General features: G+C 35.9%; 1 protein-coding gene across 1 annotated transcript in view; it reads left to right on the top strand.

Moving 5' to 3' along the window:
- The window catches only part of clvs2 (clavesin 2), a 106,959-nt gene extending 92,250 nt beyond the window's left edge, over positions 1 to 14,709 (top strand). Inside the window, exons 3-5 of the mRNA XM_087980905.1 lie at positions 1,392 to 1,502; positions 3,926 to 4,146; positions 8,856 to 14,709. Coding sequence (XP_087837031.1) covers positions 1,392 to 1,502; positions 3,926 to 4,146; positions 8,856 to 8,940 — 417 coding nt within the window. The 3' untranslated portion in view covers positions 8,941 to 14,709. The remainder of the gene's footprint in view (positions 1 to 1,391; positions 1,503 to 3,925; positions 4,147 to 8,855) is intronic.
- Positions 14,710 to 15,015: the final 306 nt, after the last annotated feature.

Here is a 15,015-nt window from a genome sequence, read left to right as displayed (position 1 = left end):
CACTGGATTCTGATAGTCTGGAGATCAGAAGAGTTGGACTATGGTTGACATCCCATGGAACCACAAATTGGTGATTTCTTTATAACTCTTCCTGCTGTACCATGGTAACTGGAACAGAAGTGTGGCTGAAACCCTGTATCCACCACACTTCATGCAGAGTTAGAATGATATTGTGGGAGTAATGTTGTGGAATTCTGGGCTCACAGAATATCTGAATGATAGAGCCACATTATTAATATTACACTCTAACCTCCAATGTTTCTGAGTCATAGTGTTAAGAGATTTTTCTGGTTTGTATGCAACCAATAAATTGCATTTTGCTATTTGGTGGTTTGACTTTAAGGGGAAGAGCAATTGGAATTGAAACAGAAACTTAATGTCATTTATGGAAATTCCTTCTCAGTACATTCCACCAAGTTAACATATTGAATAATGTTTGTGCAATCCAGCAATTATAGCTTGTACACCAAAAAAAAATGACTGTTCCTAATATTAATGGACAAATACTTACATCTGCCCATTGGCAAATATTAACTCATTTATTTTAAATGGGTTAATGCCTGTGTTATGATAACATGCAGAGATTATCATAAACATGTGTTAAGTAGTTACTGCTGATATCGCCAGCAGCATATTTCTAGGCTATAATTATCTTGCTGCATCCTTGTGAACATTTCTCAGCCCAAAAAAAACATTTTTAGATGCTTATTTTCCTAAACTAATAATTTACACTAATTATAAATTCCCTCCATGCTCTAAACTTTATGAAATGTTCTCTCCTTTCCTTTCAGGGTTGTTTAATTTACAAACTGCATTTGTTAGTACATTTTCTATTTATTTCTGACCTTTCCTTGCCCTCCAAAATTGTTAACCTGGTGCTTCATTATAACTTCCAACAGAGCTTGGAGTCCTTTGTTATTGAAATATGCTGTTCTCTGCTAGCAATCAGCCATTTGTGCCTATAATTGCACACTCTTGTTTGAGATTTAGACATAATTGGCTTATTAGGTGCTTGAGAAGTGTTAAAGAATTGTTGTTTGAGATGTATTGTGATTGGCTGATATTTCTTATTACAATTAACATCCATTTTTTGGTAGAATCATATTACGGAATTATGGGCTCTTATGTTTTGCAGTTAAAGTGGCCTCGATCATTTTGAATATTTTGTTCAAGAGTAATTTGATGCCACAGTTCCTGATGGATATACTAATTAAACACATTATTTGAAAAACACTGTACTTTGAATTCAAAAGCTTTGCAATTTTGTGATTGTCCCCATATGTTGCATGCATATATTTTGAAGGGGAAAAACAACATTATCCATTGGAATTACGTACACATTGAAGCATTGTAAGATTCACTCCTTTCTAAGTTTATCGATTTCATTACAGGACAGCTTTCCCTCTCGTTTTGGAGGAATTCATTTTGTCAATCAGCCTTGGTATATTCATGCACTTTATACCGTCATTAGGCCCTTCCTCAAAGAGAAGACCAGAAAAAGGGTAAGACAAACAGATTGATATCTAAAGCACATAATGCCATGTTCAATCTCTACATTAAAAGTATCTGTGCCATATACTTGAAAATTTGCTATTTATTATGTTCACTAAAAGGTAATAGATTATTCAGAGCAATGGGGTCTTATAATAATTTAAGAGGACTATCTTTATGCAGTTTCTTTAAGCTGTACTCTATTCAAGTACAACTGCCCACTGGGAGTACAGAATCAGTTCATTTATCTTGTGTGCACAGACACAGCAATGAATTTTGATCAGATTTGCTACATTGTGCCACATATGTAAACAAAAAGGCTTTGCCAAACAAGTCGTCATGTTAAACGGTGTTTGTTTAACATGACACTTTGCTGTTCAGGGTGGGTTTATGACTTTGCAGTCTCAGTAGGAAGCCTTATCTACTGATAGCACATATGGGAAACTCTGGTGTGCTCCGCACACATTACAATACATGACTGTGTTTATAATATGTGCTCTCAGCATGCAAGGCTCCCCACATGGAAAGCTGAGTTGAAAAATCATCCTTTATAATATTTCTTCCATGAAAGCGTGGATTTACACTGAATTACTTTGTTACTGAATGCTATCTTTTCCCTACGTCCCTGTTGCAATGTATATCTATTTTTCAGCAGCAGTCATAAATATGAGTAGGAACATTGAAACTTATGTAACATCATTATGCATATTTTGACAGATAATTTTTGATGGATTTATGCCTTTAAGAATCCAAGTGAGGTATAAACTTGGAAACTAAACACTGATTATGCACTGAGGGAAGGCTCCTATCCTCACTGTAAATTGCAGGGGCAACCCTGCCTCTAATTGGCTAACTCAGCTCACTTTAACTTTTCAGGTACTGTTCTTTTAATTAGTATAAGGTGGAACTTCTATTGGCATCCAGGAGGAAATGCAGACAATCAAATGTCAGCAAATCTGTCCCATACCAGAAGTGGTGGCCAATGCTGGAATGATGAAGGCCTGGGAGGAAGCCCCCAAACCTAGATAAGTCCAGGTTCTCACTGGAGTTGGGTTGGCAAGGGGTTCTGTATGCATCCTGGATTATGCAGGGGAAGGGTGAAGATTGGGAGTCCAGCAGTGAGGAGGTGTCCCTGGTTGGCTGAGTGAGCCCTGGAAGTAGGAAACTCCACCCAGCCCCTCCACCCATGTCCTTCCACTGACCAGGACCAGGATGCAGCAATGAAAAAAAAGCATCATTCATCACTGAGACTGGAACTGGTGGACAACAAAGAAGTAACAGGGTCCCTATTCAGACTACACTAGCGTTAGAAAAGCAGGGAGGATCACCAACAGCACTAGCAACATCATGAAGCAGTAAGGCAACATCAACAGCTTGACCATCAAGCAATACAGCATCAACAATGTCACAAGCAAATAACACAATATTAACAGCATCAGGTAAACTCATCCAACAACATGCACAACATCACTGTGCAGAATGTGTGCAATTCACCAATGAGAGTGACAAATCCGAAATCTTCAAGATGGAGGTAGAACATCCTGCAACCTACGAAAAACCCGAAATCATATTTTGAGAAAATAAAGTAAAGCTAAAATGATTCTGAAAACGGACAAATTATTTCTAAAATCCATAATCTCTAATTAAGGAAAAATAAATGTTTTGAACTGTTATAATGATAAAGAGTGTTTTTGAAGGAAAATAAGTTTTATGTTATTTAGAGAGGTATGAACTAATTATTAGAAGATTGCACGTTTGGGGTGCCATATTACTGCTGCACAAGAGTTATGTAACAAGCAATAATGTTCAACCATCAATCCACAGGCCATATGGCAAAAGCTGCCATATGATTATTTCTAATTAATGGGAGCCAGAAAACATAGCATAAATTAAATAAGCATTGGATTTAAACAAACAAATTTGAAGTGCTTGCACATTCTAAGGGAAAATTAGAGAGTATATGTTTAACCTGCACTCAATGTTTAAGCTGATAAACTCTGAGATCTGCCTGGACTCGTTTGCACACAGGGGCTAATTGTTTTTTTGTTGGTCATTGCTTGTAAATCTCAAGCTCCTCCCACTGGTTGGAAGGAACCAACAGGAAGTTTGTAACCAAAGCAGAAAATGCAGAAGGAATTCAGTAGGTCTGGCAGCATCGTTGTAGAGAGAGAAACGGAGTCATTGGAGTCAACATTAATTCTGTTTCTGTTTCCACAAATGCTGCCAGACTTGCTGGGTTTCACCAGCAGTTTCAGGTCAGCAGTATATGCATGATTTTGCCCCAAGTGTAGCACAGAATTTGCATCTGTGAAGAATGTTGACTTCTGGTGCATAATATGATTATTATTTTTTAAACTAATAGTTTGAATCATATTGTTGTTTCATTATTTATGCTATCTATGTTTATATGCTGTTTGCTGCATTGTCTTTCTAGATATTTATGCATGGAAATAACCTGAACAGTCTTCACCAACTTATACACCCGGAAATCCTGCCATCAGAATTTGGAGGAATGCTGCCACCTTATGACATGGGAACCTGGGCACGAACTCTGCTGGAGCATGAATATGATGATGACAATGAATATGTCAGTGATTCCTATAATATGTCTTTCAAAGATGTAGAAAAGAGCCTCTCTCCAAAGTCTATGAAGAGGTGTGAATTCTTCTGTTTACCCAACCCGTGTGATCATTTATACATGGTTAAGATAAATTTATCATCAAATAGAAAACCTGCTAAATAAATAAACAGGAAATTCTAAGCTCTGATAGTAAGTAGGTAACACAGATTGGAAGCAGTTCAGGGAAAGTTTACTAGACTAATACTAGGAATGAGAGGATTGCCTTAAGAGGAAAGGCTTGGCACACTAGTGCTGTATCCTGCGGAGTTTAGGGGAGTGAGAAGTGACTAAATTAAAACATATAAGATCATTCAGGGATTTGACTGGGTAGATAAGGAAAGGATGTTTTCACTTGTAGGAGAAACTAGAAGTAGGGACCATTGTTTAGAAATAAGGGTGTGTGTGCCCATTTAAAACAGATGAAGAAATTTTCTTTTGCTCAAGCATCATGAGTCTTTGGAATTTCCTTCCACAAAAGGCCATGGATGCATAATCTTTATTTTTTTTTGTTAGGCAAAGGTTGGTAGATTCTTGATTATCAAGGAGATAAAAGATTATTAGCACAAGCACAATCCTAGAAATTTCTCAAGGTTATATTTAGAACGTCAACGAGGAATAGTCCCTGTCCTGAAGTGGAGATTAAAAGATCACTAATTTTTTTTTAGTCCTCATTGGTATATTAGCTTATATCTATAATATATCTACAGGCAACTTTCCTAATCAATAATTTCTACTTTGTGTTTGCTGCCTCACTGCCAACAAGCTTCAAGAGACTGTCAGGAGAGGGATTGGGTGCAGCCAACTGGCTCAACATTAAATAATGTAAAACATTTTCCTTGCTTTGTGGTAACAGCATCTTGTTGATGTGCCTGGAAACCCTAAACAGAACAGACTATTCATGGTCTGCACTACTCAGATCAGCCCCATTTGGCATAAAACTCTTCAACAGAGGAATTAACGCATGTAATGTCTGTTTTTAGGCTGCTGTCTGTAAAATGTATCTGATGAATTTGGTAGGAGACCAAATGCTTCTAAAAATTAGGGAAAAGCTTTTCTGTCATTAACACGGTCAGCATTTTGCAATTCCTACCCCATGATGACAGTGCAATGCAAAAATGCTTTGTGACGACATTGCATTTATAAAATTAGTTGTAATTCTTGTACCTTAAAAAGTGTAGCTTATTTGGGTTGTTTGTGACTGAATTTTGGAATTAACAGGATGGAATATGAGTTTTCTGTTCAAATCAAGTTTTCTGTTTGATCCTGGAGAAACACTGAAAATGATATAATTTTACGTTAATTGAAAAACAGAAGAGTTGAAAATGTTCAAAAACTGACCACATACATTCAACGAAAGCTGTCCTCACTAAGTTTCATCTGTAGTGACCAGTGATGCAGTCTCTTTTTCGCAGAGTGGAACCTCAGTAAGGCACCCACTGCTTGTTTTTCCCAATTAAATTTTGCCTTGAAATTGTAAATCTGTTCTTGGAAGCTTGCAATTTGTTATCAATATTTTGCCAGCTTTTGTCAAATTCATTAAAATCATAAACTGACAGATGAGATTACTTACAAACAAACACTGACTGCAGGGACAAGAAGCAGCTATTTAATTATCCTAGTTTAGACCTTTTGTTCACAAATTGTTAAACCATTTTACTCATTGATGCCTTGAAGGATATAGCTCCAAAGGACTCCAGTGGTACATTGTGCCTGTGACAGCTCTCTGAAAGTGCTATCTAATTAGTTCCAATCCTTTATTTTTCCCTATTGCCCTGGGAATTTTCACCCTTATAATGGGTGTCCATCCAATTCCTTTTGAATATTCCTCTTGAATCTGCTCATATTGCCATGTCCCTCACACACCCTCTTTCAGAATATTATTGAATAGTTGTGCTATATATATATATATATATATTTATATACTCTTTTTCTGATGTCCCTTTTGTCATTCATCTTAAATCTGGTGACTCTCACTTCTACCACTTGAGCCAGTTTTACTTATTGACTCATTCATTAATATCCATGATTCAAAATATATCTGTAAAATTTCCTTCATGTACTGAGAAAAACATCCCAGCTTCTCCAATAATTCTCTAAAAAGTGAAGACTCACCTTTGGTTCTATTTAAATAAAACTATTCCACTTCCTGTCTGTGGACCCTTGGCATCCTTCTTAAAGTGTGATGTCTAAAATTGAATATGATGTTACTGTAACCCAACACCCCCCCCCCCCCCCCACCCCCTTAACATAAACCAGCAACACAGGAAAGATTTATCCCAGTCAGTAATCTGTGAAAATCTGAGAGGCTAAGAACTATTTAAAGTAAAAATTAACAACTTTATTTCTTAAAGTATAACAGAGAATAATTAGCGAGCAACTCTTTTCAACTCCTTCCTCTCACCTATCTTTTCCTTTCCCTTCTATAATAATAGTCCGATAAAACTCCCGATTACGATTTACTAAAAAAATCAAATTTCAAAACCAGCCAACTGAGAAATCTTCTCTTTGTCGATTTGCTGTCCTGGTCAGTGTCAATGTATTTCTCTATGTCCACTCCTTGTCTAGACAGATACGACTCAGACAGTTCTGACTAGCAGTCTACATATGTAGGTCTTGTGGCAGTTCTCCTCCAACTGTTCAATTTTCCCCGGTCTTCTACCCCAAAGCATCGGATTGTTTCATTGGTTTTTAATATTGTCAATATACTAAATACAAACTTGATTGGATATTGGTATTTTGGGGTATAATTTAAACTAATTAGCCAAATTTGAATTTGTTTATGTCTCTAGGCAACCAGCTACATTGATTGCTGGACCAAAAGGTTGTTATATCTTGTTCTGAATACTTGGTACTGTCAGGTAGTTCTGTTAACTTTTAATTTTCTTAAAGGTATGGTACATCCACACTTTCATAACACTTCATATGAGGTGAAACGTTGTTTTCTACATGTCATTTGGTTTTATGCTCTATGCCTGTACTAATAAAACCAAGAATTTCTATGTATGTTTATGATAGTTTTCTCAACTTACACTGGCACCTTTAAAAATTTCTGTACATTGAGCCCAAGGGATCCTGCAATAATACCCCCAACTTACCTGGTGCACTTCATCCTCATCCACATAACTTCTCCATATAGATTTTCAAAGAGGGTCTAAGATCTTGAAACAGTGTTAATTTACTGCTAGTACCATAAAAGGCTTCGACACAGATCGTCTGTGCCAATCCATGTGAGGATTGCTGCACAGCGTCAGTCAAAAGGACTCCCTATCAGAAGCTGAGCCCAAAGAAAAGTGCAGGGTTTTTTTGTCTGACCTGGATTATGTATCGAGACTTCAACCTAGGTTGGAAGATTTGGGCTATTATATATTTAAAAAGGACAGTGGTCTTAATGCTAATCCATAGGAAGCATCAGTGTAGACTTCCCTCTAGTCTAAAAATGAATTATTCACTGCTACGTTCACCACCTTTAAGTTACTTGGGTAAAAATGACTATTAATGGATAACAATCCTTTTTTTGGGCACAGCTTTGTCAATTTCTGCCCAGTTTATAGAAACATCTATTTTTGTTCTGGTTGGTTCCAAATCCATCATAGTCACTTGTCCATTTCCGTCTTTGGATGAACATCATTGAACACAATTTACAGCCAGTACTGCAGGTTACTTCTTTATTTTCTCAATCAGTCAGTTTAACACTGCAACTTTAAAATGTATCAGATTACAAACAAAGCTGCCTCAGACTCACTACTGAGATTTAAGTATTACTCGTGCTGGTGAGGGATAGCTGGCTTGGCTTCAGTCACTCTGCTGGGTCTGTCCTTTTTATCTGAACTCCAAAATGAGGTTACTCCTTCTGTGATGGTCCTAGGTTACACTGCCAAAGTCTTCAAAACACATATTTTTATCCATTTTTGCTTAAAGTTTGACTCTTGCCCAGGACCTTTGTGGCTCTAAGCTCACCCATCCAAAGGTTGTATGGATGAGAAACGTCTGTTTCATTGTCCTCCCTTCTGTTTTTTTAATTGAATTTAATAGCCTTAATAACCTCGAAGATCAAACCTTTTTTTAGGAGCCCTTATCACCAGATTTCTGTTGAACAACCTTGCAAACTAGGCTCATGATTCTGTGAAATTGGCTATTTGCTTTCTCCTCATCCTTTTAGTGACTTCGATGTCAACCATTCTGGTACAGTTTTGGAATTAAAGCGCAGGCATATGGCTACACACATGAAGGAAAAATATTAGTCATTGATGCTGCAATGCCCTTGATTCAATGATGATCAGGAATAAAGAAATGTCTCACCCTTAGGAAATGAATCTGCACACTCTTAAAGGATGCCTGAATCAGAAATTACATGCACATTTTTAATATTTAAAATTCTGCAGATACAAGAGAAGATAATAAAGCAGGCTACTGTGATTAAAGCTTGACCTGTTATGGACCTTTCACTTTCAGCATTAATTGTATTTGACAGTTATGTGCAGTTATTGATTTCAGAATCTGCTCATGTTGATTGTTCCAAGGTCAGTTCATAATTTCTCCCTTGTTTTTCTGGAGATGCAGAGTCATGCCAGGAATGATTCCACAGCCACCCACTGTTTTTCAGTGCCTTCCCTAAATGACCATTTTACAACTTTGTACCTATTTGCTTACTCATGATAAGTCTTAGAAATTTTTTTTAAAATGTCACTCACAACATATTTGTTGCCTAGTCCTCATGCTGAACACACTTTCATTTTGCTTACAGATCCCAGTCAGTGGTTGAACCTGGAGTTCTGAAACACATAGATAAAGATGATGAGAATACCCAACCATTACTTTCCCTGGACTGACAGCTTCCAGGCCACACATTAATCATGAAAGAGAAAAGCACTTCTTCAGGATGAGTAGAGTAACACAGAGGATTCTGTGTAAATTATGATGGTAATATGTCACTTGGTATGAACATTTCAAATTAGAAATAGGCTGTAATATTTGCAGTACATCCTCGCCTGCCTGTTTGGGTGGTAGCTATTGGTAAATTATGTCTTTATTCAAAAAGTGGAAGTGCCAACTTTATTGTAAATACATTTTCTTATCATCATTGAAAAGTATTCAAAATCAAATTCAAGTTTAGTCAGAATTCAATGTAAAATAACAGTGAAAAATATTTTCTGAGCCAAGTTTACATGTTATGCAGCCTGTACTAAATGCTGTCTGTTTAATCTTTTGTTCTGACCAACAGCCTTTTCCTTCAAAAAGGTTATATTTTGGTAAGAGAGAAGGACACTTTGCCCAAGTAAAGGGTTAAGTACTTCTTGACAGTTTGATTGTTTTATGGCAACACTATAAGAATAACACTTGCTTTTGTATATGGCTTTATCACAATGAGAATGCCTCAAGTCCGCCACTTAGAAGCATTCTTTTATGATGCACAGTGCAAAACAGACACAATTTTCCATGATAAGTAATAGGTAGGAAGAGAATCCTGGGAAAGATCTGGGACCCTTATTCTAAAAATTTCACTTCAAATCTCCTTGCAATGACAATATGTGAGAAATCTATTTGCGCTCTCTTACAATAGCATCACTTTTTTCACAGAATTACAATTTATAACACAGAAAGTGGCCATTTGGTGTTTATGCCCCAACTAAGCATCCTCCCATCTTCATTCATCTTACTCAATAGTGGTAGAAAAAGGCAATTTCCAACCGTTTAACTAGTCTAAAAATCACAAATCTTCTGTCCATTTCTTTCAATCTCTCAACAGCCCTGCCTACTGAAAACATACCCACTAACTTATTAAAATTAATATTTTTTGTTACTTGTTGGGCAGATCCTTTCACGTGTTTATTTTCATTTATATATGTAAGTTATATTTCATTTGTGTTCACTTTTTTTTTCATGTAAATTATGCTTCCTCTATTCCCCATTGATATATGTTTCCCTATCCCGTGTAAATGTTGAGTTTTGCTCTCAGATCCACTTTCTGTATTGTGCAGCTTTCTCAAGTACTTCAATATGATCACACCTAGGCACCTTATTTTGAAAGATAAGCAGCACAACGCTTACTTCAAAATACATTTAACTCTGTTTCATAACACTGTACAATCTTTGTACTTCCTGTTATTTCAGGTCATCCTTTTGCAGCTTGGATTCAGAACTGCACATATTCCTCAAGATTCAGTGTTTTATAGTAGCTAATAATTTCTCTCTCTGATTCATGCTCTGTTCTTCAAGTGAGATAATCCAAAGTTCTGTTTGCCTTTTTGCTGACCAGTCCAGTGTTAATAATATCACAATTTTTTCTTTAAATATCCATTTAACTTGGGATGAAAGTAAATGAATTGATTATATTGTCAGGATGGAGGCATTCTTTAGACTAAGTTTAAGATTTGCGGTTGTGAGTTCATTTTAATATCTTATATCCATCTGAGAGGACAAACATCACTTCAATTTAATATTTTATTCAATATATTGAGTCTGTGACTGTGTATCACTCCCTCAATGCTTCATTGGACTATCAATCTGGGTTCTCTGCTCAAGTAATTGGAATAGGGAATTGGGGTAGAACTTCCACAGTCAAAGACAAGAGGGTTATGTATGACCCAAAGTTGACATAAAATGTATAAATATTCTATAAGATGTTAAGGTTATGAGCTTAATTTTATATTTCTATTGTTTATAAATAAAGTTGCCACCAAGTACGGGAATAAACTAGACACAAACAATGGACAGTAACACCAGAAACATCTATAATTGAAATTCATAGCTTCCTTAAGGAGATTACACAGTGAAATGCAGAAACAGCCCAGGCAGAGGATGGACATTAATTAGAAAATGTTCTGAATTTAATTATATGAATGGATAATTTCAGTTTAGTAGGATTTGTTAATTCCTAACCAGCTGAGATACAAATAACTGGTAGGGTTCATCCAGGAAATTAAGTGAATGTCATGTAATTTGAAAAAAAAGACGAACGTGAAGTTTGACTCAAATGCTGATTGAACTTTTATTCTGAGTTATTAAGTTAAAATTCTGAATCCAAAATAGAGTCAACAGTGCTAAAGCTAAAACATACTGAAAGAAGAAAATATAATGCATTATTGGAGAGAGGGGCAGAGACACCTGGGGAGTTAGTTTTCCATTGTGACTTCAATAAAGAAAAATCAGCAAGGAAAATTGTTGCCAATAGGCATGTTATGCCCTGCTGCAGCTGCAAGTCTCAGCCAATAGATTCCTTATTATAATACTTGAAGTGTCAGTAAATAATCTTTAACAAATAGATTGTGTTGATAAATTTAATTAAGTATTTCTTGCCTGTAATATTTTCTGCCAGTCAATGTAATTTGATAATTATAATTTTCATAAAATATGTTTTCTTACATTGCTATTCTGATGAACAGAACAAATGCACTCTTTCCATGTGTAATTCAATCCTTCTCGATAAAACGTTAGTGTAGATTGGGAACGTAGGATGTTACCATACGTACAGTGGTCACTTTTGTACTCCTTGCTTTAATTTATTTTAAAGTAAGGATGCCGATTGGCCTATTGATTTTGTATTACTTCCATTCTTGTGACTCCCATTGTTATGATTTGTCCATGGGCTACCTTTATTTATGACTGGAATGTGAAGTACTTATTTAAACAAAAGTGTATTTTTGTTAAATAGATCAGGTCACTGAAATAATGAACAGCAGATAGAAGCTCTCAGGAAAAATAGAAGAGTTTGTTTTGCACAATCTTTTGTTTTTATTGCAGCTTAATTTATTTTTCAGTATTGCTTGTAGAGTTATAGAATAATTAGACAATTTTCACTATATTAATGAAAGAAAATAGAATATACAGAATCAAAGATGTAAAAACAAATAAACCATATAAAGCAAAATAATCTCGGAGCATGCATACAGTAAAGATACCACTGAAAGGTATTTTCTTACCTATCTGACAAAAATGATTTGTGCTAAAACTACAGTGTTAGTTCTGAGACTGTCAACATGACCTGCATTATACTGTAACCTTTTGAAGAGTACTGTATGCTTAAAACGTTTCTCCCTTAATCGTGAATTCTCATTTCCTGTATTTATTATTCTTTACTTAAGGTTAGAAAAAATACTTTCTCTTCCATAATTCACAATGCTATTTTTCACATCTGAAACAAGGACGTGCAAATTATTAGTCATTTGCTCTGGATACCAGATATCACAGATCTTGTTGAAGGGACAGACTCCATACTGGGTATCTGCTATATTCTCATCGTTGTAGGTTTTTTTTCTCCCAAATCTATCTTTTGAGACTTACTATGTAACTTCGCTTCGTGACTGTGAACATTGTATAGAATATTTGAAGAAAAAGAATCGAGAGGAACAGCATGGAACTGATTTTAGAATGTTGTTGTGCTAGCAGCACTCTGTATGGAGATTACATTTACACCTCAAAAAATACTTATTTTTAACCAATTAAAGTTTGAAGTCAATCACAACATCTGACACAATATAAATAATATGCAGGTATAGCATTCTTTTCAAGGAGGGAATCAATAAAGTTAAACAATCTCCTCTTCTTTAAAGTCATACATTGTCAGAGTCATTATGGGAGTAAAGAAGGCCATTCAGCCCATTGAACCCATGCCAAATGTCTTAAGAGCAATAAAGTAAATTCCTTATTCTGTTCCCATAGCCCTGTACACTTATTTCTTACGAGTGCTGAAACATTTTCTTTTTGAAATTGTTAATCATCTCTGCTTTCACTAACATTATAGGCTGTAAGTTCCAGGATATATAATTTGCAGTGTAAATTGCTCTTCCTCACATGCTCCCCTAGTATCTTTTGCCCAATTTGTTCAATCTATGTCCCCTGGTCTTTGTACAATCAGATAGTGGAATTAACTTTTCTTGGTTTACCTATCACAATCTTGTGTCCAGTATCAAATTCCCCTCAATTTCCATAGTTCCAAAGAGAACAACCCCAACTTTTCCAGCCAAATATTATAATGAAAATCCATCTTCCCTGAAACCATTCTGGTAAATCTATTCTGCACACTTTCAAAGACTTTCATATCTGTCTTAAACTGTGTAGATAAAATCTGGACACAATACTCTAATTGTGGCTTCAATTGGGCATTACACAAGTTCAACATCATGTTCCTGCTTTTGTACTCTGAGCCTCAATGAAATTTAAGACTCCATGTTCTTTTATAACTGCATTCTCAATATACCCCAATACTTAAAAAGATCTATACACGTGAACTGCTAACCTAAGTACCTTTTAATGAACTGTGCCATTCCAGCTATATTATCTTTCCCTATTCCTTCTGCCAATATGCTTCACCTCAAACTTCTTTGCATTAAATCCATCTGTCATTTATCCAGTTATTATGTCAGACTATTTCAGTCTTTTTGCTGTCAGTTGACCCACTTCATTCCACGAAATCTAGCAATGCATCTTTTCTAGTTGGATTAAAAAGTGTTGGTCAAGGAAATTCTCCTGAATATATTTCAGATATTCTTTCTCCTCTTTTTTTGTACTCTAATATCATCATCACTCTATACTTCTTGCACGTCTCTGTCGGTTTGCTATTCTGTTTAAAGGCCTACAGTAGCATTAGCTTTATGCTTTGGAACTCTTAACTAACCAAATTATGTCGTTGGTCTCTTTAGCGTATCCTGACTTTTCTAAATTACAATGTCCTTCCTATCAGTACTTCAATCTGACTTTCTTGTTATCTGTTGACTATCTATTCGGACTACATTGTGTCCTTGAAGACTTATTACCTGTTTTTAATCATTTCAAACCACCTTTACTTATTACCATTATGTCATGTTGGCACAGCTTCATTTGTACCTGAAGGTTAAAAACATTATTCAGCATACTTTATGTATTTACTTGCATGCATTGTAAACCTATCATTGTATATTTTATAATCTTTTTCATGTATTCTTAATTAATATGGTGCCTGTTTCCTCTATTACAATTGAATACCCTCCTTTTTATTCCTTTTCTCTATGTTGGTTCCATTTTAATTTATTTCCCCTAACCATATTATAGTGAACCTGGTTTTGAGGACATCAGTTTCAGTTCTGTTAAGTGACTGTCGCTTTTGAATAGATGCCCCCTGACTCAGAACTAGTCTCATCTCCCTCAGACTCTGAAAGCTTTTCCCCCTGCACCATGCTTCAAGCCAACCATTCGTTGTCTTTCTCTATTGTTCCCTCTATTCCTAGCACTTGAAACTGGAAGTACCTGACAGCTCACTACCACCACGGCCTTACAAATAACTTTCTCCCTAGCTCATGAAAATCTGACTACAGGACCCCAACACTTAAATTATTTGTGCTGTTAAATCCAATAAGCATGACAAGTTTTGAATCACTACCTTCCTCCTGAAGAATATTCTGCTCCCAAATGCAATGACTTTTACTCTCAAATTCATGATGTTTATAGAAATGCATGGTCACAAGAGATGTGCTAGAGAACTGGAGGACTGCCAGGGTAGTGCCATTATTAAGATGTGGAGGTGCCGGTGTAAGACTGGGTGGCCAAAGTTAAAAATCACACAACACCAGGTTATAGTCCAACAGGTTTATTTGGAAGTACAAGTTTTCTGAGCACTACTCCTTCATCAGGTAGATGATGGAGCAGGATAATAGAACATAGAATTTATAGTGAATTTTTATAATAAATTCTTTGCCCTATGATCCTGCTCCACTAGCTACCTGATGAAAGAGCAATGCACTGGAAGTTTGTAATTCCAAATAAATCTGTTGGACTATAATCCGATGTTGTGTGACCATTATTAAGAAAGCAAGGAAGGGACAGATTTGGAAATTACAGACCAATTATTGTAACCTCGTGGTAAGGATGTTATTACAATGAATTCTAAGGGACAGAAGATATTTATGCTTAGAGAGACACAGATTAATTGG

Source organism: Chiloscyllium plagiosum, unplaced genomic scaffold, assembly GCF_037043375.1.
Source record: "Chiloscyllium plagiosum isolate Xiang-an unplaced genomic scaffold, Cpla_swu_hap1 HiC_scaffold_3, whole genome shotgun sequence".
Lineage (NCBI taxonomy): Eukaryota > Metazoa > Chordata > Chondrichthyes > Orectolobiformes > Hemiscylliidae > Chiloscyllium > Chiloscyllium plagiosum.
The sequence above is the reverse complement of the archived record's forward strand: the minus strand, read 5'-3'. Positions and strand labels throughout refer to the sequence as shown.